Source organism: Psammomys obesus, unplaced genomic scaffold (genome assembly GCF_907164565.1).
Source record: "Psammomys obesus unplaced genomic scaffold, mPsaObe1.curated_primary_1811, whole genome shotgun sequence".
NCBI classification, from domain to species: Eukaryota; Metazoa; Chordata; class Mammalia; order Rodentia; family Muridae; genus Psammomys; species Psammomys obesus.
In genome coordinates, this window is record NW_026596162.1 from 8,593,261 (window position 1) to 8,618,799 (window position 25,539).

Consider the following 25,539-nt stretch of genomic DNA (forward strand, 5'->3'; position numbering starts at 1 on the left):
CTTGCTATGTGGCTGAGGATGGACTTAAACTCCTGATCTGTCTCTGTATTGGAGTACTGGGATTACAGGCATGGGCCAGCAAACCAGGTTTATGACACTGAAATAGGAAAGTCTAAGATTTGTTCCCCTGATGTAAAAGCTGTGCTTTTCTCTTCTTCTGTAGTCTAGCCTTTGCTCACCCCTCGTACATGCATGTAGCTACACACACATGCCCAAAAGCCTTAAGTAGGTTCTCTCCCTCTATTTCAACATTTTCAAAATAGTTTCAAGAAGATCTCTCAACTCCATGGTCAATGATTCCCATCTTTTAAGCATCATGGATTCTGACAGAGCCTCACCACCAAGCCCCCTCCCTGCTTCAGAGCCCACAAACTGGGCAGCCCCCAAATCAAGAGCACCCGGGATGAGAAAAACAAGACCAGGCTGGAATCCCCTCTTCTTTAAAGACTTTATTTGCCGCTTTCATCTTTTCTGCCACCAACACTCAAGCCATCCAAGCCATCCATGAACAGCTGGAAGCAATGTCAGAGCCGCCCAGGCAGCTGGCTGAACATACATGCCCTGGCCCAGAGAATCACGCAGGCGCCCATGGGTATCAGCCACTCAGGAGCCTGCACTGCAGATCCCAACCACCAGAGGGTGCGCAGGCCACCTCCAACTCCATAGGATTCGCCTTGAAAACACGAAGTACTGTTGCAGTCACTGTCCCTTACCTCTTAAAATCCTTTCCCTTTTTATGTTTAATAACAGAAAACAAAAAGGAAAACCTTCTATAATTTATAAGCTAGTCTTTGCTATCTACATTATATATAAAATATAGACTCTGTTTTACTTTATAACACACATCTTTTCCCTTTGATAAATAACTTTAAAATATCTAGTATACATGCCTTGACCTTTTATATATAAGTTTGGTTTTATACATATACATACATATATACTCATGTCTGTAAAACAATAAATACACACTAGATAATTACAACCAAACCAATGCAATTTTTGTTTTATAAAAGGAAATGAAAACAAATGACATACTATAAAAGCACCAGGCAGCAAACAAAGCCATAATTGCTAGAAAGTTCTCCCTCCCCTAGACAAGGGATAGGGCAGAATAAAGGAGCAGGTCAGGACCTAGGCTTTTGTTTCTTCACCTGGGATGTCACTCAGCAATACAAATAAGCCATTGCATTTCTTAGAAGCCATGGGGCTCATTGAACAGCCTAGCCCTTGTGGTGGCTGCAGGGGACAGCAGAGAGCTCAACAGGGCGCAGGAGACAACAGCGACACGGTGACTCCGTGGCCGTGATGACATCTCTGCTTTACTGGCCCAGGCGAGCGTTGATGGCTGCACTAAGCATCAAGCATTTCCACTAGAATGGTCTTTTTATCACTCTGTTCTCCGCTGGTGTAAACAAAAGGCTGCAGCAGATTTGAGCGTATTCAGTAGTGCAACTTCGGTAGCCTGGAAGAGAGCCAGAGGCCTCAGAGGCCCTCTCAAGGGCTCCAGCACATAAGGACCCTGATGCAGGGGAGAAAAAGGCCAGTTGGGTTTACTGATGCGGTCACTCACACTGACAAGCTCCCAGGAGACCACTGACCTCTCAGAGAAGCACAGGAGGACTTAACACCGCTGCAGGCAAGTCCTAGAAGACGCAGCTAAACTCGGCACAATCCGGCTGCCAGAGGCTGGCCAGGGTCGGCAGCGGGACAACACAAGTGCAGGAGACCACCCTGGAGCCAAATGGCAGACTCCAGAAACTTCCCTTCTTCCTCCCTTGCCCAAAGGACATGAATAGGATGGCCTGGCAGGTGCTATTGTCCCCCAATAAGTTCCCCCGTGTCATTAACCTGTCCTGTAAGCTCTGGGGATTGGTGGTCAACGGAAACCACCAGTGGATGGAGCAAGAGTCACAGGCTGGTCAGAGTGAAGATCCAAATCCAGCAGCGGGACAGCAGGCAATGATAAAATGGGCCCCAAGTCCTCCTCAGGGTAGACATCTGACTCTAAGTCCCCCTCCATAAGGATGCATGTTAGAACCCTTCTGTTATAGTCACAAGGCATTCTGAATACTTTGAAGACTTAATGGAGGCTAGAGGTGTGGCTGAGTGGTAGAGAGCTCGCCTAGCATGCAAAAAGCCCGGGGTTCTATCCCTAACACATAACATGTTTGCAGAATTGCCTGTCCCAGCTCAGTGAATACTGTCCAGTGCGGGTCTGAGCCCTCATTCTGACTTCTCTATCAACCAGCCAGCTGGATTACCTGGACGAGCCTCCCCTCCCTGCATGGTAGCCCTGAAGGGGCAATACGTCAGGAGGAAAATGAGAATTGGGAAAATGTACTCCCCAATCCTGGGTCTGCCACTAGAGAAGTGGGGCTGACTGTGGCCATTACGTTCCTCTCTGGGATGTGAAGAGAAGAGTCTGACAGAGGACACTCTGAAGTTCTTTCATACGAAATTGGGTCGACTTTCTCCCCAGGGCATCATCAACAAAGCAGATTTCCTCCAGCCCCTGCTGGAAAAGGAGGCCAGATCAGAAACCTAATTCATAACCACAGGTCAAAGTAGGTAGCTACAGCCACTGGGCAAGACAAAGTAAGAAAGAATCTGATGGTACAATGCACAGCTAAAACCCTACAGCCCCTCCCAACCCCAGCTTCCTGGGAAAAGATGGCTTCCTGCGTTACACTCAGGCCCCAGCAACAAACTCCAAGGCCATCCAACACAACCAACAATGCTTAAAGTCCCCAGGACTAAGGGCTGCTGAGTCACTTGCAGTTAAAAGTCTACACAGGAAAATCCAGCTTAAAAGCAGCTGAGTGACATTTCCACTTGGGAAGGGCAAGGAAAACCAGCGACTTCTTGTAACTGCCACCCTACTGGCAGGACATCAAACCTGGCATCCTGCTTAACAGGACAGTGTTGTGGCTCTCGGGCCACCCTTCTCACACTTGCCCCTTGAGGTGGGAGCACGCCTCTTCCTCCTGGACTTCGTGAGGAATGCTTTTCCTGGCAAGAGCAACGCAAGTGCAGACTGTGGTTTGTGCACTCACTGTGTGGCTTCGGGCATGTTTCACACATACTCAGAGGAAGGGAGACAGTACCCAGTGCTGCTTTTATAGCTGATAAGACAATACGTCCGCAATACTCTGCACTCCGTGGGCGAGCCAGGTGACATCGTACCTCGAGCGCTCACAAGGCCTGACACTGACAGACTGTGCTGCTGCCAGGAAAAATAAGATGCTTTGAAGGAATCCTATGATGCAACTTTAACCACTGAGAGGAAAGGTCTTGGGGGAACTGACAGGGACCACAGGGTCCTAGACTCCAAACTTTGCAGATAAACCCAGGGCACTCCCAAACACTTATGTGTGGTGTGAGTATATATATGTGTGTGTGTATGTATGTATGCAGTATATATATATGTGTGTGTGCTTAAAAATCTGTTGGAAGAATGTATATATGTATGTATGTATGTACATGTGTGTGTGCTTAAAAATCTCTTGGAAGTTTGTATGTATGTATATGATGTATGTGTGTGTGTGCTTAAAAATATCTTGGAACTGGGGCTTTTGTAGAGGCCATCAGCAGTGTGTATAAAATGATGGGAGAAAGAAAGGCAAGGGGAAACTGAACAGAAAGGCCCCTAACAGCCTTTGTTACATTAGACCTTTAAACCATGTAAAAAAAAAGTTAGAAAGAGGCTGGGTTATTATTGCCAGGACTTAGATCAAAGTCAGTCTGCAGAATGTTGAGAGAGCTTGGGATTTTGGCCTCATTGCTGCCACCAATCAAGAATTTGCATGGAAAGTCAAAGGCTGAAGGAGCACTAGAGAAGCTTCTAAACCCATCTGTTGTCATTTTTACATTCAAAGAACTGCCTACTCCTCTCTCCCTCCTGTTTCCACCACATGCATTCCAGTAGATAAGATTTCAGGACACTTACTACTTTCTCATGCTTCTTTCAAAGACTACATATTCTTTCTATATCCCCTAGCCTCAAATGAGAGTTTTCTGTTTTAGACCCTGCATGCTTATCACAGAGATGAGAGGAAAAATCTCAACTATAAGGGGGAAGTAGAAAAACAAGAATTGAACTTCCAAGAATATCTGCTTAGGTAAATGACTTGTAAAAAATGAACTTCATAGACTTATCAACTATGCCTCTGATTTCATCCTTAATCATAGCTTTTCAGGGTAGCTGGGGGGGGGAATTACTTCCCTAGAGAGCAATTTAGGAGAACAAGAACCCCCCCCCCAAAGTCTATGATGTGGCCATATGCACAGATTAGCGTTTTGATCTGATAACTGTAAACCTGGAACGCTGGCCATAAAGGGTAGCAACCAAACAGAGCCATGGAAGGTTTAGCTGAGGGCCCCAGGATGGACAAGGGTTCCTAGCAAGGCAACACCTGCCCCTTGGTGCTAGAAAATGGCCTTCACACACTGGTGTGTATGTGTGAGCTCCAGTGTGACTGTCTCTGTGAATTAACAGGGCCTCAGGCAGGAGCACTGACTGGACTCTAGGCAGATTACTTACAGAGACCGGTCTACAAACCCAGCCTCAAAACTGCCATGTACCTGGTGAAGGTTACCATAACCAGCCAAGAAAAAGAGAACTCCGCATTTTCAAAATGTATATGACTTGACCTTTCTTTCAAGACCAGACTCAAATTTTAAAGACTGTTTTAGTGATACTTGGAAACATTTACAAAGGTGTCCTTTCTGTGTGACAATAGGCTTTTCTCTGCCTCCTTCTAAGCTAGTACTTGGCCATCTCCATTGTCAAATAAAGAGTAAAAAGACAAGGAGACCAGAAAAGGAAGTAAAAAATGTTTTGTTTCGTTTTTTTTTCTTTCTCCCAACTTGAACCTTCTCCATTTATGTACACCCTTCTCTGGGCTCTAAATCCCCATTTTAGAAAAACACCGAGACTTATGCTCCCTTCTGGCTTTTTGTTTTGATGCCTATTTAAAAGTTTCCAGCTGTCAGAATCCTGAAAGCCAAGGCCAAAGGTAAGGAGAAAACCCTTGACTCTTCCTAAAGGAAAGGGAATCTATGGGGTAAAACTAGACCTCCTGTTTAAAACCTACAAAGCTGGGAGTTCTAAATGTCTCTCTTCAGCTTGGCTCTCGGGGCTTAAAGCAACTCTGGGGCAGGGCTCGTGTTCCCTTCTTTTGGGAAGCTCATTCTGCAACACCCAGGGTTGCGGCTATCCCCACCCGGGCAGGAGGCTACAGTCAAGCCCAGGCCACGTGTGGCGTTCTTAGCACCGCCTAGAGAGCCTGGCGGCAGGAACACATGACTACCGCTCATCCTGGTCCCTGCTGAAGGAGGGCTCTGAAGTAGCCCCTTGCAGCCTGTCTGTTATCTTGGCCAGCTCAGAGGTACAGCTTACCACCGTATTTTCTCTCCGTCACAGACGCCCACTGTGCCACGCTAACAGCAACGGGCCACTTACAGCCAATGCTTCCTAGGAGACAGAGCAATCCTTCAGACGCTTAAAGTAAAACACACAGTGCCTTCCCGGTTAGAACTTTCTCACCAGTCCCGCTACCTCCTCCACCTCCCTATACCCCCCCCCAAAAAACCCTGTGTAGGCATTTGATGAAGTATCCTCTCCTGCCAGTGGGGGCGCTGATGGAGAGCCTAGCTCCCCGTGAGCTAGCTTGTCATCTGATACACAGCCTTGGCTTGCCAAGAAGGCCAAGGTATGTGGATGGATGAGGTAGGGCAGCTCCTCGTTTCTCACAGTAATGGACTGCAAAGATGCTAGCTAAACTTCCTCCTTCTCATCAGATACCCAGTTAGGATGGCACGCCCTCCTGAATACGAGAGCCGGACGGACCATCACCACCTTTGACCTGGGATGGGGACCACCTTCTAACGTGCTATGCATTCATGCTGCCCCTCCCATGATCCGGCTCCCCACTCCACAGTGCAGTTCCCCCTAACCGGCCCCACGCAACAGGTTGAGTCCACCGTGTCCCGGTGCTAACAGTAAAGGGACATCCTGCTCCTGCGCATGGCCTCACTGATCAGGTAGGCGGGGCTCAGCTCTGGCTCCTCGGTCATGATGGCGATGTTCTGCCACTCTCCAGTCTGGCTGGACCTCTTGATGGTGTCCACCACGCAGAGCGCATAAAGGCAGTCGTCGAAGGTGGCAGCCATGGTAAGAGGCCGTCCGTCCCACGTGCGCCGGTCATCCTGATCCTGGAAGGCCTGGCGCACGGCCTGCATCATCTTCATGGTGCCCCGCAGGTAGGGCGAAGGGATGTCGCTGAAGGCCTTCTCCGGCAGCAGGGAATTGCTCACGGGCGTAGTGTCGTGCAGCAGCAGCTCCTGCTCCGGGGCGCTGTTGCGCTGGCCGTACAGGTCCGTGCCCACTGCCAGCAGCCTCCCGGCGGAGCCCACCACCGTCACGTCCTGCTTGAATTCGCCAGGCACGTTGAAGTTCAGGGTGACGGTGCAGCACACCCCGCCCTCCAGCACCATCTGGAAGGTGCAGAAGTCGTCGCTGGTGATCTGCCGGATGCCCTTGATGTGGTCCGTCTGCTTGACGAAGGTCTTGAGCAGCCCGTGGACCTTGACAGCCTTCTGGCCCGTGAGGAAGGTGAGCAGATCGATGAGGTAGGTGCCCACGGAGTGCAGGCCGCCGCCGCCCATCAGGTCGTCGCAGCTCCAGTTGTACTTCTTGCCCAGCAGGCTGCCGCTGTGCACCTGCACCTCGCACACCAGCAGCTCCCCCACGTAGCCCTCCCCGATCAGCTGCTTCATGCGCACGAAGGCCGGCAGGAAGCGCAGCACGTTGCCCATGATGCTCATGAGCTTGGGGTAGTAGTGGGCAGCCGACATCATGCGGAAGGCGTCCAGGGGCGTGGCAGTGCGGTCACAGATGACGTTCTTGCCTATACCTAGGGAGAGCCGGAACAGTAGATCAGTGCCCTGCGTGGAGGGAGCGCTAGGGGGCGCTGTGGCCACCGAGGGAATACCACCCCGGAGGAGCCCAAGGATTCTCCCACTGGACAAGCTAGCCAAATAGAAGCGATTGACACAAAACGGAGAAAAGAAAACACAGCAGAACCCACGATCTTTCCACACGCACACACCTAGTTGCAGCCTTCAGTGACAGCCTTAAGCCTGACTCTGCCTGCCAGTTCCTCATGGTGGTTTCTCGGGACCACGCCTACACAGTAGGAAGCCTTTTTAACTCCTAGAACTCAGGTGAGGACGGAGCCTCTGGCAGAGGATGAAGTAATGATGGCTTGCAAGACAGATGTCACGTACCTGTGTCACACAGTGCTCTGACAACAGGTCCTTGTTGCCAAGGACAGATGCTTATGTAAACAGATTATGCCTACAAGGCTGGGTGACAAATACTGCCAGCTTCCGCGTGTCACCTGTGGATGCTGGGCTCTGGCTGTACTCTATGCTATAGCCTACCTCAAATGCCTCCAAATCAAGCCATCTAACAGCCACCTCTCCAGGGGTACTCTACTCGACATACGAACGACCCTCTTTGAAACTTTTTCTATTACAAAAGCTATAAAAGAAAAGCAACCCGCGTCACCATATACACCCCAAATGAGCACTGAAGGAGCAAGCCTCGGCCACTCTCTGGATAAAAGAACGCTGATGAGTACTCTGGAAAACAGGTTGAAACAGGTTGAGTTGCGTAGGACATGACTCCACCCTGAAATCTGTGGATCGGTCCTTGTGGACGCAGCGTCTCTTCCTTTGGGCTGTTGATGCCTGTTGTGGTCCCACATCTGGTGACCCCCCCCTCAAGGATAAGACTGGATGTTGTAAGTCTTATGCCCATAGCTGGGGTACCCTGCATCATCACTACCCAGCCCCACCCCTCCGCCTGCAGCCTGTGACAATCACGCTTTGCAGATGGGCTTTGGCCATAACTCTTGTATACCCTATCCTCAAACATTAGATGCAACTTCTAGAAATCAAAGAAACAGTTCCAGCCCCAAAGGTGCTCTGTACACACCATTCATAATGCAAAAACCCGGGAGCTTTGTAGATAGCCAAGAATGGTTAAGGAAACTAGAGTGTGGCCATCAAATGGAACAGGGAGTACTTGGGAAGAAGCTGACCTCTGTGAGTTAGAAACCAGCCTGGACTATAGAGCAAGTGTCAGGACACCCAAGGCTATGTAGACAAACACGGCCTTGAAAAACAACAAAAGAAAAGAATAGTGAATCATCGCAGGAGACAGCACCCATGGCTGTTCAATGCCAAGCAAGATGTCTGTGATGCAGTTGTACATGAACAGGCTGCATTCACCAACACGTTTTGACTTCATCTCTCCTTAAAGAGAAAGAAGCACATCTGGAAGGGGAACTTCACGTCATTTATGGTGGCCATTAGGGTTGGACTGATCTTGCTCCTGCTCTTCTGTAGTGCTACAACCTGAAAGAGGGCCTGGCAATCTTAGTGGGTTCTCTCTCGGTGAGCTAAGGTAACCCCAAAGATTTGTGTACATTCTTCAGAGCACACTACGACCAGAAGAAATGCTAGGTGGTTCTGGTGGTGGTGGCTTAAAAATTGAAGGAGCCAGGGAGACCTTAGAAGGCTCTGCTCAGAGGGATGGGAAAGGACTCTTTTGTCTTGGGTCTCTTCTGGTCCTTGCGTCCACAAGAGCTGGTGAACATTCCATCAACTTTGAAGTCTGTAAGTTTCAGAGGCTCGGGCTGCATGCTCCTCCTGCTCCAGTTGTTAGAATCCCTTTGCATGTGATGCTGGAGGATGAAATGCAAGTGCTTGTTGCACAATAGGCGAGACCTCTGCCAGTGACCCACTGCTCTAGCCCCCACCCTCCTCTTTTTTTGAGGCAGGGTTTGGCTAGGTTACCAGGGCAGAAATTTAATGCCCAGTGAATTGGAAACTGTGATCTTCCTGCCTCGACTTCCCAAGTACTAGAAGCAGATACCTGCACAACTAGAGAAAAAGCTGCTTTGGACTCGCCTTTGTTTAGTCACAGGGGACAAGAATGTGCCTTCTCTTCAAGAAAAGGACAGGAGGGCCATTGCTACCATCCCACATCCTCATGGCAAACCTATCTTCCTTCAAAGGCAGAGAACCTCAGGTTTGCGACTTTCCAACCATCTCCCAGAACATTCCACACTGCAGCAAACTCGGCAAAGGCCCTTGGAACAACACATGGGTCCCCTCTACACACAGGGAAGGGCAGAGCAGAGGAAAGGCACAAGCACTCGCTGAGAAAAAGCATTTGTGATTTTGCAAGCCTCAGACATTTCCCGAACACAGAGAGTTCTGTCAAAGTCCTCTGGTGCGCACAGCAAAATCTGCTGGCGGGCAAGTCGCACCTCCACTGCAGCCATGACAGATGCCAGCCCTGCTGCGGACTTTGTCCCATGCCACTGGGAACTGCCACCCCACAGCTCCAAACTCAGCTGGCTCACAGGGGGATATCTGTCCTCGTGTCCAGGAACAAATGTCTCAGGATACTGCCACATCTGCCCACATGGTCCTGTGAGACCAAGAGTGGGTGGCAGAGAACGCATTCTCTGGCCTTCTGGGGAAGGTCCCTTGACTGTCCTCTCCATGGACAAGGACTTTATGCCAGACATAAGACCTCTGTAGCTAAACAGCCTTCATTTTTCAGACCAGAACCACATCAACAAATAAAGTGAGACCTACTTGGTTGTTAAGGGACCTCCCCACCTAGGCTTGCAGCTGAAGCTGGGAGACACAGGGGGTGATCCGGGAGCCTAATGGAGGGTGAACAAGCTCACAGCAGGGGGACAGGGGGCACTACTGTTCTTCATCCCAAACAGCTCGATGCCCTCCTGAGGTCCCTCATGGGAAGTGGAAATGAGGTTTCTTCCAGCCCGCTGAGTGTGTTTTCTGTCACTGTGCTAAGTGTCCATGGCCCTCGCAAGGAATTAATAATGCCACAGTAGGAAGACATTTCCAACTGTGAGATGCAAAAGCCAGCTGTAAGCAGCTGTTTCCCTCATCTCCTCCAAGCTCAGGGTCTCCCAAGTGGTGACTGGGTCCCAACTCAGGTCTTGACCCTCCAAGAGACCAGCACTTCTGTGGGCGGATCCTCCGTGCAAAATATTACCTCATGAGGAGTTTCCCACAGACACACGGGGAAAAGACACCCACTTTCTGCTCTCCTGTGGAGCAGGCAGAGCATGGTGGCCACCCAGGAACCAGAGCTGTCCCAGGCAGAATCGGCCAGGATCTTCAAAGGCGAGTTTCCAACTACACACTCCCTTATCTAATCAGGGTGGAATCTTTAAGAATGATGCCAGGTTCCCAGGCTCTCTCCTGATCACCCCACTTGTGCCAACAGTCTGTTATCCTCCAGAAGCCCTGGGCAGCTGTCCCAGAAGACTGGCAAAACCCCCAAAAGACATTCCACAAAACAGGGCTTCCTCCCCTTGTCGGAGGATAAAGAGAAGCCCTTTCTGCAGGTAAATCCTTACCACCTGACCTTTGACCGTTTCTGCAGATAACTCCTTTATAGTCTTCCAACACTCCCAGACCCTGGGACCAACAAGTGTGGAAGATGAATAGGCACTCCCAATCCAGTAAGTAGAGGAAAGCAACCAGGCAGTGAGCACTTACAGGACACAGAGTCGAGAGAGGAGCAAATAATGCAATACAGCATGAAAGAAGGGCCACCCAACTGCTTTGGGCAAGTGAGAAAGCCCTGCTTAAGAGGAAACATTTTAGTTGGGTTCTGAAGTATGTGTAGGAGTTTGCCTATTCAACATTCAGATGGTGTCCCATTTAGGAAATGATTTAAAACAAAGGTACTAAACTTGGGATCCAGAAGCCACTGAGTCTGGACTGTTAACAAAATACTGTGGGTCTATTGTGAAGTGCAATTTTCTGAAGGTTAGGCTCATTAGAGTCCTAAAAGAATCTTTCAAAAAAAAAAATCAGTTGAGAATCTAGAGAAATGGTTCAGTGGTTAAGAACATGCACTCTTCTTCTAGAGGACCTGCTTTTGGTTCCCAGCCTCCTAACCAGGAGGCTCACAACAGCCTGAAACTCCAGCCCAGGGACCTGATACCTCTGGCTTCCATAATGCCCATTCACAGATACATACATTTTTGTGCTTTTGACAGGGTCTTACTGTGTAGCTCTGGCTGGCCTCAAACTCACAGAGATCCACCTGCTTCTGCCTCCTGAGCGCTGAGACTAAAGGCGTGCATCACCACACCCAGCTCCAGCTTTTAAGATCAAGTCTGCTTCTGTTTTTAATGGTTAGGTAGAACCAGATCCCGGAGTGAAGGAGACAAACAGGACTGAGAGCTGAAGTCCTGGCTGCAGCAGAGGCCATCTTCTCATGGCCTGCCAACATCGAGCCAGCTCCACTGGCAGCAGCTCACACAGGCTCGCCCCGGCTCCATCCACTCCTCCTCCTCCCCTGCCCCACCCTCACCCACCCACACATTTTCACCCCTGCTGCACTCCCCAAGGCCCTACACACACACACACACACACTGAGAAGTAGTGGCAGCGTCAGCGTGGACAACTCATCCAATCCCACTCCTCCTGGCCCTTCCTTCATACAAACTCCGCTGGAGGGAGAAACTCCACTCTTCAGTTGTTGTAGCATCCTGACAGATACAGTGTCCCAACTCAGAAGACTCATCTGATCATGGAAAACAAAACCACGACACCGATTCGGACAGTAAGTACAAGGGACACGAGAGATGGCCCAGTGATCAAAAAAGCACATGCTACGCTCGCAAAGGACCCGAGTTCTCTCCTCGGCACCTACGTGGGGCAGCTCACAACTGCCTATACCTAACTCCACGGACTCTTTCTGCCTCTGGCCTCTGCAGGTGCCCACGTTCCCATGAGCAAACCCCACCCCACCCCTAACACACACATAATTTAAACCATTTCTAAAACGGCAGCTGTGGCCATGTGTGAAGTCCTGACTTTCTGCCGGAGGAGGAGGCTAAAGGCTTTTACACGCCCCTCTACTGTTCCATCTTCCCAATCCTGGGAGGCAGACTCTAACACACGCTGTGGAAATTGAGCCTCCTGTCTTGGTCACTAGTTGCCTCTGAGACTGGCACTGAAGCCCACTGGGTTTTACAGGTGTCTCCAAGCACGCTGGCTTAAGGTTCCAGTGGTGGTTCCTTGCACATCAGTGCGCCCTGCTACATGTACCCCATTATTGGTGGTTATGGGGACCCATGCACAAAGGCAGTGTCTGCAGCATGCAGCCCCAAGGGAGGCTGAGAAGAGAGAGAGGAAGAGAGCATGACTGTAGCAAGGGAGCATGAGAAATCGGGCAGAGGGGGTGGGGAGCCTCATGCGCAGCTGGGTGGCATTTCAAGGCTCCGAGCAACTTAAGTTTCCACCCTAGTTCTGAACTTGCAATGGAAATGGGTCAGGGTGACCCACATTCAGCTCCTTTGTCACAGCCCCGGGTGCCGTCACTGGGCTCGGAAAGAGGGTCACCACTAATGAAAGGAAATGAGCAGGGCTGACAGCGATGGGACCTGAAATTGAACTTGAAATGTAGCCGTGCAGACTTTTCCACAACTGGACTCGCCCCCCACATCCAGTGTGGGCCCCACAAAGGCAGGATAGATGACAGAAATCTATGGGACATGGGAAGAGGCAAAGGGCCCCTCAGAGTCTGCTTGGAGCCTCTCTCCAGCACAACTGACGACAGTTACCTACACAAAAAGAATATTTCTCTTGTAGAAATACTGTTGAATAAGAAAGTTAAAATACCAATAGGCCTGGCTCGAGGTCTGAGTGGATGAAACCCAGGGAAGGGCCTTGCCCCTTGCAAGCAAGACGGTTAACATGTGCACGGTGGAGGTGTCCTAGCTTCCAGCATCCCTCTGCGGTAGACTCATTCAAACTCCTTAGCAATCCCTCGGAGAGCCTAGCCAGAAACTACCCGAACTCCACCTGTAACTGTTGTGAAGACAATATGGCTCCTTCCAGAAGCCCACACCTGGACAAATCACGTGTATTCATAACACCTTTCTGTTAACTCTTGCTTCTGACATTTGCTAAACCCCCCAGCTGCACACCTTACTGGCTCATCCTGAACTACTTCAGCAGAAGCCAAGGACCCGATTTTAGCCAGGCTGAGGTCTCTTAAATGGGGACTCCTCGGGTCCGGCCGGCTGTAGCATGGAGCTGTGTCTCTGTGCCTACCAACACCATGGTCCAGTCTGCTTCCCTAGTTCCCTTTTTCACAGGAGCCCTGTGCAAAACAGAAATTTCCCACTCTGTTTCACGAGCGCCACCGCCACGGAGGGAGTAGCCGGGATCACACCCCAGAACACCGTGCGTCTCCGTGAGGCTACAGTAACTCGGAAGATGTGTTGTTGGGGGGTTGCCAGGCCACCTCCTTCCAGCCTGGACCTTCCCAGATGTTTTGTTTCGGATGTGAAGTGTCCACCCCTCCCCCACAGGCTCATGGTATTTGCCAGAAGATTATGGAACTTTTGGGAAGTGGGGTCCAGCTGGAGCAAGCGGGTCATGGGAGGCCTTGGGGTTTCTACTGCACCTTCACTTCCCGTCCCACCTCTGCTTCCTGTTTCTTGTCCCACCTGCTGCTACGCCTTCCCTTCCTTCATGACCAAATCCCCTGAAACTTCGAGCCAAGATAAACCTCTCCTCCCAGAAGTTGGTTCTGCCAGGGACTTGGCCACAGTAAGGAGAAGTAACTTTTCACAGAAGGGAGAAGAAAAGCTGCTCTTTTTGGCATAGGGAGGTAAAAAATGTGTGGAGACACCAGGCGTGTCTGCAGGAGCCCGTGCGATAAACTAATGGCCAGCTCTCTAGGCAGGTGGATACCGGGCAGCCTTTTTGTATGCCGCCATGCATATGCGGAGCAGGGAGACAACCAGGACTGTGAACACTGAGCAGTTCAGTCTTGCTAAATCAAGAGCCAGATGATGGCCTCAGTGGTCACGATTCTGGGGAGCAACCACTCAAGTCTTAACTACCATTCCCCACTCACACAGGACAGAGTCCCAGACTGGGAACACCAACTGGATGCTGGGAGTAGAGAGAGAAAGAACTAGAGCAGCCATAATTTCCCCAAAGCTGCAGTCGCTTTGGGCGGTGGTGGAGGGTGGGGTAAAGGGCAGAATGCTGAACCGTTAGCCCATCAGAGTCACTGAAAAAGAAAATGCAAATGGTAGTGGTCCATGAGATTACTGTATGGGCAGCAATTCCATTCTCTAGCCCCTTACAGGATGGTGGCTTAGCACAGCCATCAGCCCAGCTGTAGAGGAGCACAGAAACAATCTTTTTGATCCTTTGTAAATGGGGCGTGAGTTCTCATCACAACTCCTGGGGTCTCCCAGGGCCCTCACACGGCCTTCAACCCAGCTTTACTACTGCTGCTTGATGCCAGTGTTTTCAAAAGAAATGCTATCCCCTCTGTGATTAAAGACCATCGACCTCAAGACAGGGAGGCAGAGTGTACCTCAGTGGCAGAGCAGTTGCTTAGCATGGACAAGGCCTTTGCTCCATTCCCAGGGCTAAAAACAAAGAGAGGGAAGAAGAGAAGAAAATAAGCTGGGAGTGAAGGCTCATACCTGTAACCCTAGAACTCAGGAAGCAGAATCAAATCTCGGGCCAGCCTAGGCTACAGAGTTAAGTCCCTGTCTCACAAAATGAACGAGGAGGAGGGAGAAAGGGGAGGCAATGCGCAAACAAGGGTTATACTTTAGAGGAGGGATCTGAGCATATTTACCCCAAAGGTGTTTTTGGTTTTGTTTTAAACGCAAGGCATGCCATACAGCTCAAGCTCCTAGCCTCTCTTGAAAAGCGGGAAGATCCAGAATCACTGGTCGTCTTCCCCAGAGCCTCCAGCATAATATGGCAGGTGGCACTTGCATCACCAGCTCTGCACAGCCCTGTCCGTGTGGAGTAATCAGCCAGTTGGCTGCACTGGCTGCTTCTCTTGCTGTGCTGTTCAGCATGGCTTCTTTGCTAGCACTCATTTCTCTAGGTCAGAAGGTCAAGTGGGCTAGCGGGGTCCCCGATAGGGGTCCACACAGCCATTCTGGGGAAGAGTCTGCCTCCAAGCACATTTAGCTGTCGGCCAAATTCAGTTCCTTGCAGCGGTGAAACTCTCCCCGTTTTCTTACCAACAGCGCCGCTTCCTTTGGATCCAACATCCCTGCCACATGCCCACGTCAACCTGCCAGATGCAGATTCTAGAGACTAAATCCTCCTCCGCTGGCCATCTGACTTCCTCCTGTAACACTAGCTACAGAGAACATTCTTCCTAGGATGGGCTGCAGTCAGATCAGATACCACCGACGACGGGTCTCCTTTCTGCCACTGAGCTAGTAGTTCAAGGGAGTGCTCCCAGGGGGCAAAGGTCATCTTAGGGCATTGCCTGCCAGTGACTCTCGGTAGTCTGCTCATTTGTATCACCTGCCAGGAGCTCTAGAAAGCTGCTCCCAGGAGGCAATCAGAGGAGGCAAGGAGGTCAGTATCTGCCAAAACGGCGCCCCTCCCTGTGTCTGTCTGCATGTCTTTCCTGAAGCTAGCTCTTCCAACGGTTGCTACTCCAGACAGACTCGGTAAAGCACTCCAGGGGTTTTAAAAGAACCTATTATTAACCTATTCTTAGTCTCCTTGTTACCAAGGTGATTGTGTCCCCACTCAGGCTTGCTCCATACAGCATGAGCAGGTGTTGGGTGAAGCAGGAAAGAACAGCAGGAAGGAACAGAGGACTCAAACTGCCCTGTGCCCACAAAGTTCCACACCAGTGCCATGTGGCCCGTTTGTGACAGAATGGGGAAGTAGAGGCCTAGCAATTATGACCGACTAAGATCAGTAATATACATACCAGGTTTGTGCTGCATGGCAGGGCTGTGATCGCTAGGCCTCAGGTTTTCCATTAAAACTTTTTAAAATCATTTACATTCATCGTTTATTTGGGGGCGTGCACATGCCATGGCACACTTGTGGAGGTCAGAGGGTAACCGGGGGAAGTTGGTTCTCTGCTCCACCTATGAGTCAACTCAGGTTGTCAGGGTCGGTGGCAGGCACCTTGATCTGCCATTTGATTGTGCCATTTCACCAGCCCCAGTGCTCCCCATTTCCCGGCCAGACAGTGGCTGTGGGGGCAAGGATTTTTGCAGAATGCCCAAGCCTCCGGGCTTCCAGAAGCATTCAGGAAGAAGCCCCCAGCGCTGGGAGTTTATATTGAGGCGTGGCTGAGGGGCCATGAGGGCAGCAGAGCCTGGTGTTGGAAGAGCACAGAGGGAAATTAGGAAAGGGCAGAGGTTGCCCACGAGGCAAGAAGGCTGTTGCTCTCTCTTCCTGAGGTCAGCTGTCTGATTACTCCACATCTGAGGCAACAAACTGGCCAAATCAATCGAAAGATAGCTATCGGGGAGGAGGTGGCTGTGGAAACTGGCCTGTGGTAACAGGTTCCACCAACAAGCACAAATACCCCAAAGGTTCTAACCTCCACAAGCCAGCACCTGCCATCCTTGCCAAAGCCGCTGTGTGATTTTGGACTTGCCTGAGGCTTTGTTTACCTCAAGACAAGGTATCATGGGAAAAATGTTGTGTGGCCATGCTCATGACACCCAGGGTACCAAGACCCATAGTACTGAGGCCCTTGCAGGAACCAAAGCACTTCAGGGTGGCCAAATCCTACCCGAGGAAACAAAAAAGATCCATCTTCATTCCCCTGTGAGGGGAGACATACACTGTGAGGACACTGCCAGCCTTAGCGCTTCCAACCCAAAAGACCAGTGTAGCTAGGAAACAGGCACAGTTGTGCCCCCCCCGCCACACACATACACACACACACACACACACACACACACACACACACACACACACACAGAGCCCCAGGCAAACCAGATCCTGTGCCGCCACTCATAACCGCTGGAGATAATTGTCAGCAAGCCATTTCCTAGAGCATCTTCACCTACATTGTCACCATGTTGCTGTTCAATCAGTGACCAGGCCTAGCGAGTGGTCATCCTAACTGGAAATTGATAGGTACCCCAAAGGGGGTGTGTGCACTTTGGGAGACCTAGGAAGCATCATTTGGGGAGTCTGCCCAGCCCCTTTGTTTTGTTGTGTTGGGGTGCACCCCACCTAAGAGTCTTGGTAGGAGGCACAGTTTCTTATATGTTAGGGCTCACGGGCGGTCCAAATATCCAGAAACGAGCTCACCCTGGACTATAGGAAGATTCCTCACACACTTGTCAAACAGGTTTTCAGGTCCCTAAGAGGAATCATTTCCCTAACCTCCAACGGACATACATGCTGGCAGTTATCAGCGTATTAAAGCTCCCGCTGGCCTCCATGCTCCCTCAGAATCTCAAGTTCCTGTTCTACACCTCAGAGGCCACCATAGCACCCAGACCTCCAGCCTTCCCCAGCTGCTCTTCCTCCTTATAATCCACAATTTGTCTACCCCACACTATCTTCATCTCCCTCCCTCTCTCTGTCTCTCTCTCCCTGCCCCATCTTCCGTCCTCTATCTCTTTGCTATCTTTCCATCTCCACTCTTCTCTCTGGCCTCCTTGGCCCCTCGCCATGCCCAGTCTGATTTCTCTTCTCTCTGTTCTGGCCTCTTCCAGGTGCCCCTGGATATTTTCTTTCTCCTGGTCACAGTAAAAAAAAATCTTCCCCCTGATAATGGAACGGTCATGTTGTCAGTTTTGTTACTGTACCCCTCTTGTTGTTCAATGCACTCTGTGAAGCCAAAAAGCCAGTGATCTGCTTTCCCAGCAGCCTTTGCAGTGAAAACATGGGGCACAAACATGGGTTTGCCCCATCAAGGATCTCACCTGAGCCTGACACATGGGGGGGGGGGAGCCATGCTGGCATAACACATCTCATTTGTAGGCTGTGTGGGCAGGGATGATAGGAGAGCTTTGGACGCTCCATGCCACCTCCACGCCACTCCACGCCACTCTGTCCATACTGGTTAGGGAGCTGGGTGTGTTGGAGACTGTTATTATAGCCATCTACTCCGCTGCCTCTTTAGACAACTGTAAAAGAATTAACAAAACTCCCCCCAAAGTCCCAATCAGCTAAAATCAGGTGTCTGGCCTGTGAGTAGGCAACTGAGATGCTCCTCAGACACCAACTTTCCAGCCCTCTAGACCCCTTCTGAGAGAGAACTGGACAGAGGGAGGACTGCACACCTATTCAGAGCCTAACAAGCAGCAGCCCAACTGGGTGAAGAGTACGGAGGAATCTTGGTTCCCGGAAGTACAAAGCTAAAGTCATTGCACCCACTTCTCAGGGCCGCTCCGAGTACAGAGTGAGAGTAACGGGCCTGAGGCCTGAAACTGCGCGTCTCGCTCGGCCTACTGAGGTCAATAACAGATGCAAATAAAAACTGCACGCGTCAGCTCCAACTTCAGGAATTCAAAACAAGCCATGGGCTGGGTGCTAAGTGTGTGACAACGCAGCGGTTGGGAGGCATGGGTCTGTAAATCCAAAGAGGTCCCAGGCCTGCCTCAGTGCAAAAGCAGTAACAGGTGGCCTGCAAGCTCCCTAAGACAGCTAAGAGGGTGAAGGGAGCCGCATGCAAGAATCACACGCGGTACCAATGCCAGGTTCACTTTACACCATGCATAGCCCAGGCAGAGCCTTTGAAAGCATTACTGCCTGTCTGCAGTGGCCACGGGGAGGCTAGACTGGACAAATGTAGGGCAAAGGTTGCCCATTAGCTGCATCTAGTAAATAAAGATGGCTTGGCCAGCTATGACAGAGGCTGTCGGTTAAAACTGCTCTGGCTAAATTACCAAACTCGGCCTTTGGTTGCTGCTCACGATTTAATTTGGTTTGAGACAGGGTCTCATATAACTCAGGCTGGCCTTGGACTCACTGTGTAAGGGAATCATTAACTGAGGATGACCTTCCGATTCTCCTGCCTCTGCCTCCCAAGTGTTGGGTTTATAGGCACACACAAACTGCTTTATATTGTGCAGGGATTGGGGGAGGGTGTCAAACTTGGGGCTCCTTGCATGTTAGTTTTGACAGGCCACTCTACAGACTGAGCCACAACTCCAGCCTGCGGCTGATGTTTTGATAGGTGTGTGCTACCATCCTTCATGGGCACTAATTATATCCTGTCACTAGAGCTCGGCGCCTTAGAAACTGGAGCTGAGGAACAAATGAAGAGAGGCTGTTTGCAAAGCACTTGTCTCCTGATCCTCCCTCAGCAGCCCTGAAGCCATCTTTATGTCTTCTCTCCTGTAGCCTTTCCCTTAAAGGGACAACACTTAATTTTCCACCTGAGGTGAAGGTTTGGGCAAGCCCAATCACTCAAAGCTAAGACTATTCATTGGGGAACAGAGACTAGCTGCATTGCCCCTGGCACTGGCTAGAGAGAGGCCTGGTTGTTTTCTTTTGCAATAATATCCTCCCACCACATAGGTTCTGGATATGGAGTTCAAGTCCTCAGGCTTGGTGGCAGCCATCTTGACGGCATCTTTTGTTCCTTTATTCATTTTGGTTTGTTTGCTTTTTTATTTATGTAATTGACACAAGATCTTTTGACACAGCCCTGGCTATCTGGGAACTCACTAAGTAGACTAAGCTGGCCTGGGACTCACAGAGATCTCCCTACCTCTGCCTCTGCCTCTGGAATGCTGAGGGATAAAGCTGTGTCCCACCATACATAGCCTGGAGTGATATTTTAATACTTTTTCATTTCTAGGATATTGTGAGGTCCTTAAAAAGAGGCCAGGATAGAGAAAAAGAAAGGTTCCAATCCTGGAAACAGAGTCCCAACAGGGCTTTAATGGTCATCTGCCTCCATGGAGAGGACTCACTGATTCAGAGACTCTGCAGGGACTCTCAGCCCTGGGAGAAGGCTGGCTGGGGATGCTGGAAAATGAGTCTCTCATCAAGGGCTTGGGCAATGAGTCTCTCTTGCCAAGAGCCTGGGTAAAGCCTATGGGAACAATGCTACTGTTTTAGACCAACAGATTTCCCCAGGGATGTGCCAGATACAGACGGTAAGGATGAAGAAGCACTGGCTTGCTTCACTCTGTTCCCCAGTTGGAGAGGTGGGGACGGTGTTCTCAACCCTCCTTCCTGTCACTAAGACACAACATCTCTTGATTATGTAATTGGGGGACTGACCTAGACTTCCCAGGTTGGTGTCAGTTCGAAGGTTCTCTGATCTTTGAGTAATGACCAAGCCACCGAATAACACAATTATAGGACCTTATCCCCACTTACAGTGTCGCAGGACTGTATTTTAACATTTGGAGGGAAATGTGATATTCAACACGTACTGGCCTCCTCATGGACTGGCAGGAAGGACACTGTTCCAAAGCTGGCTATACTTGGAGATCTTTCATTATTTGCCCTTCTCTGTGAGGCTGAGTTCTTAGCAGTTGCTGTGATTAGAAACACACACACACACACACACACACACACACACACACACACACACACGCGCGCGCGCGCGCGCGCGCACGCGCACGAACACATGCAAAAAGATGGGGGAAAAATAAGGGTGGTGATGCCCCACGTGGTTCCAGGCCAGAGAACGTAAGCAGTGTCGAACAGACGCGCATCCTGTTGAAAGTCATCCCGAGGACTTCAGAATAAAGTTTAAGGCATTTCTACTCTTTCAAGGTGTATGTTATCTTTTCAGCGTGTGCCTGCCAAGTTGTTAGGAAACAAATACTTTGTTATTTGGGCTTAATTACTTCTTAAATGAAGTTGGTGAATCTTTTGGTCTAGAAGCACCTTTTAAACAAGAAAAGTATTGGCATATTATAAAGCACAAATAAGAGAGTCTAGGAATATTCTAGACTCTAATAACAATAATAATAGAGTCTAAAATATTCTGTGTCTACACCATCACCACCAACACCCCACCATAGCAATACATTCTTTAGAAGGGAGATCATATTATTCTGCTGAGTACTTCAGCTTACCATGACCATAATGTTTGAGTTTTGCAGAAGCTCTTTAATACATACTTGTTTATTTATTTATTTATTGAGGTTTTTTTTTTTTTTTTAATAGAATTTCTTTGTGTAGCCTTGGCTGTCCTAAACTCACTTCGTAGACCAAGTTGGCCTCGAACTCACAGAGCTCTATAGAGGAATTTTAATTCAGAACATGGCTGTTCTGACAAGAGAGCACATCCAAAGACCTTCTAGGTCTGTGTGATACAGCTAAAATACAGATATATGCCTTTAATCCAGGAGACAGAGACAAACGGATGTGAGCTCAAGGCCAGCCTGGTATAGAGCAAGTTTCAGGTGAAAAGCTTAGATCCAGGCATGGTGGTGCACACCTTTAATCCCAAACAACGAAGATAAAGTCAGTTTGTCTAAAGTGATGTCTAATTGAGTGGCAGAAACAGTGATGAATCAGAGAAAGGCTTGACAGAATAGGGTACATCCAACTCTCATGAGGAGAGACAGAAAAGGGAAGCTACTTAAGGAGCAGTGCAGAGAGAGAGGAGGCAGTTTTACTGGGACAGTAACAGAGAGACTGGTTGCAGAGAGAGAGAGAGAGAGAGAGAGAGAGAGAGAGAGAGAACTCAGGTGAAGACCAAATGAGCCAGAGAATGAGAAGGAGCCAGGAGATTAGAACAGACTGCTAGAGTTACTTTGAGGCCAAGCAGAGCAACTCAGGAGACACCAGGTTGAACAGATCAGCTGGGATAGGAGTTTGAGCCAAAACAGCTGAGTTGAACCAGCCAGCAAAGTTCAGAAGGAACTAGGAAAAGTGAGCTTATTAAGCAGCAATTCTCAGAGGCCTCGGTTAGATTCTACTGAGGCTACGACGAGGCCTAGCTTAGCAGACAGAGGCAGTAAGCTTCAGAGACAATTGAACCAGGTGAATAAAGGTTTTACAGAGCTCCACCTGCCTCTGCCTCCTAGGATCCTGGGACTGCAGGCACCACCAAGCCCAGGACCTACTGGTAATTTATAATGAAAGACACAACTTGGCTCTGAGAGGACCTTAGAGAAGAGCAGAGCTCCAGTGAGGTGTGAGAAGGAAGAAAAACAATAACTGTCTAACCCAGAAAACCCTTGAGGTGGTAGTCTGATTGGGGTTACTGCCTTCTTGACCTCTGAAATAAATAGTTTCCTGAGCTCTCTGGTGCAAAGTACAACAGTCAGCCATCTCTTGGGTGGGTTTAAATACAAAGGAAGATGGAGAATTTTGTTGTAAGTCGTCTTAAACTCCTCTAGACTTAGGAAACTTCTTGGCCCATGTCGTCAAAGTTTGACTCTATCATTTCATAAGTCGGTTCTTTCACCCGGGGCTCCAGGAAGAAGGAATTCCTAGGATGAGGAGGTCAGCCAGATTTGCTTAAAGGTGGCAGAGTTCAAGTTCCATCCCCTAGGGTACCTCATGGCTGGAAAGCTCCAATAGGAATTGTGGTGTTGGTCTGCCTTCTACACCTGCTGACCAACGGGACACTGCTACAGATAACTTGGTTGCTTAGCAACTGCAACCCAGTGCCAGGGGAGAGCAGAGAAGATGAGTGTTGGATGCAAGGCTGATGGTCTGGCGTCAGGTGTGTGCTATCTCAAGGTAGCACAGGCACTCGCTGCCACCGGAAACTGCTATCCCCGGCACCATCCTTCCCAGCTGGAGAGTGGTGATGCCACGGGAAATACTCCTAAAGACCATCCTACCTTCGTGATGCAATGGTCTGTATTTCCCCTGTGGCTGGAGTCAGGAAGTTAGCACTCATAGCCTGCACTTGAGCTTAGAGAAGGAAGAATTGTCCCACTTCTATAGTGGTTTTGTGAGCACTGGCCAGAGTGTCCAACTGGCTCACTGAATTCGGGCTAAAACCCACAAGCATCAAACAGTGTTGTGCGTGGGGTACAGAGCAGGCAAAACAAAGTCCCTGAAACAAAGGCAACCCAACACCCCGCCCACCGCACCCCCACTCTAGGACTTAAATCCTAAAGAGCAGAGCTGGGTATGGTGCAATACACTGTAATCTCAAAACTTGGGAGACAGACCAGGAGTCGAAGGTCATCCTCAGCTACCAGGGGAGCTCAAGGCCACCGCGGGTTCCGGGGAAACTCTGCCCTCAAGCCTCTCCCACCAACATCAACAAGATCCTGAAGAACACTGGCTGAAAAATCTCCTCTTCCAGAGAAGAATAAAAGCAAATAACCTATGAGGACACAGCCATGCTGGCAGCTTTCTGTGTCCATAACAAAGAACTGAGGTGAGTGACTTAGGAATGTTTGCTTTGGCTCCGTCTTGAGGTTTCAGCTCACAATCAATTGCTCCCTTGAGCCTGTAGGACACCTGATTGCAGGGACATAAGGAGGTGTAAGGCTGCTAACCTCATAAGAATCAGGAAGGAGAAGGGGCTGGGGTCTAGCCCACTCTCCCCATCAAGAGCACATGTCCCAGTGACTGAGGCTCCATCCCATGAGCCAAACAGTATACACTGTCCAGTCCCAGGTATTGTGTTAGAGCAACACAAAGTGGACCAAGATATGGGCCTGTGTTTTCAGAGGGAATTGTCAGCATGGATTCAACAGGAAAAGGACGCATCCATCAGGATGACAGGCCCGGCCTTCAGTGCTGTCCTCAACCAGGAAGCATTGGGTCTGCAATGAAGAGCCTGGGAACTCCTGATAAAGTATTACAGCCTCGCCCTAGAGACAAAAGGGGACAGAATTAAAGGCAGAAGTGCCCACCCTTTAGCCATCAGACCCTGGCTACTTGGAGCCTGACCTCAATCACTCCTGATGCCTCACACAACTCTTCAGAACCTAGCTGCTAGAGACCCACGGCCCTTACCCCAATCGGCCAACCTTAACAGACAACAGAGCTGCAAAATTAACTACTTGAAGGGATAGTGAAATGTGTGTTTATCCAGATATGGGCCCCAAGAGACAAGACCAATTTTTTTTTTTTTTTTTTTGAAACAGGGTTTCTCTGTGTAGCCTTGCCTGTCCTGGACTCACGTTGCAGACATGGCTGGCCTCAAACTCACAGAGATCCGCCTGCCTCAGCCTCCCAGAGCACTGAGATTACGGCGTGCTCCCCAAGTACTTTATTTAACTGTGACAAAGGAGGTCCAGTTCCTTCCCAGAGCAGTCACCCTCCAACTTCCTGCCCCCCATCTCTCTCTGTCCACCTACTATAGCTCTGTCTCTCCAAGCGGTATGTTTAGATTCTTTAACGCATTTTCTCAAATTAATCTTTTTTATAGTTGTTCTGGTCTGGTAAGCACCAACCCCCCACCCCCAATCCCAGTGACATTTATCTCCTACAGGGGTATCACAACTTTCCGTTCTTGTAACATAACACAAGACTTGTGGATCAGACTGGCACTCGGGTATTAGAGCAGACACGCTGGTCTCTGGGAAGGCAGATGAGGAGGGAAGCGGCTTCTTCAGCTTCTAGCTTCCTCCTAGATGAGTGTGGATAGCACCGTAACAAAGATAACCTAAGACTGATGACAAATGTCAGCCCCATTCCCCTTGAGCTGAGGAGTCCAGAGTACAGGATTGGAGACCTCATGACCTCTTTCACCTTCCTTCCCGCCAAAGAGACTTCCTCTTGGCATAAATGCAAAGTACAAACCAGGCATAGGAGGAAATAATCATAGATGTGTTTCTGTTGAACGTTGTCCACTGGACAATGTGCCGAATGCGTCATTTGGGATGTCCCCGAAGTTAGATTACTGCCTCCATTTTGTAGATGAACTGAAGTTCAGAGAGGAGATATTTAAGCCACTGCCCCATCACAGAACCAACAGAACAGCCAGGTCAGAATTGGAACTTGGGCCTGGGCAATGGGGTAGGGGTGGGTAATAACACAGCACCATCCCCACAGGGATGGAGACCTGGGTCCCAGGAGCTGGTGCCCAAGGTTCTCAGTCCTACTGAGGGTGAGAAAAGGATACCTCACGGACAGGAGGGCCGGCACGCCGAGAGGCTTTACAAGCTACTCCAGAATCCCAGGCCTTCCCATCTTCCCTTGCTCCTTCCACCCCCTGCTTCTGGAACAGGAATCAGCCTTCTGCAAAGTTCAGTTGTCTGCCTAGCGACAGGTTCCACCAAGAGTGGAAGAAGTGGCCAGAGGCTTCTTACTGAAAACTTACTGGCCACCAAAGCCTAGACCGGTAGGCAGGCAGGCAGAGCAGACTCAGTCCACACACCAGGACAGACTTCTGTCCCACACTATTATCCTTGTGTCTGATTGTATAGAGAATCACTTGTAAATCATTCTCTCTTCTGCAGGCCCAACACACTGTCTCGGGTCACCAAATATTCTCCAAGTGCATTGGGTTCTCCTAGGAAACCACTTACTGTTATCCTAAAAGTTGTTCATATTTCACGCTCTCTCCCTTCCTTACAGAAAAGGGATACATAGTTCTCCAAGTGATGCTGGACCGAAAATAACTAACATTCTACACTGCCCTGTGTGTGTAGTACATGCTCATGTCTCCTGTTTTCTCTCTCTGACAATTGATTCTAATAGCCCTTCCCACTGCGGGGACAACTCCTTTTTGTAGTCTCCCTGTAGTCTTGAGGTAGCGCAGACTTCAGAATGTCA

The 25,539-nt window shown here is 49.8% G+C and overlaps 1 protein-coding gene across 2 annotated transcripts in view; it reads right to left on the bottom strand.

Annotated features, from left to right (window-relative positions):
• Positions 1 to 434: 434 nt before the first annotated feature.
• Positions 435 to 25,539, bottom strand: part of Gfod1 (glucose-fructose oxidoreductase domain containing 1) — a 101,193-nt gene continuing 76,088 nt past the window's right edge. Inside the window, exons 1-2 of one of the 2 annotated variants that reach the window (XM_055595170.1) lie at positions 14,462 to 14,485; positions 435 to 6,914 (exon numbers count right to left, since the gene is read on the bottom strand). In XM_055595170.1, the coding sequence (XP_055451145.1) occupies positions 5,995 to 6,858 (864 nt within the window). In that variant the 5' untranslated portion in view covers positions 6,859 to 6,914; positions 14,462 to 14,485 and the 3' untranslated portion in view covers positions 435 to 5,994. Of the gene's footprint in view, positions 6,915 to 14,461; positions 14,486 to 25,539 lie in introns of those variants that run through there. The other variant, XM_055595169.1, reaches the window with a different exon arrangement.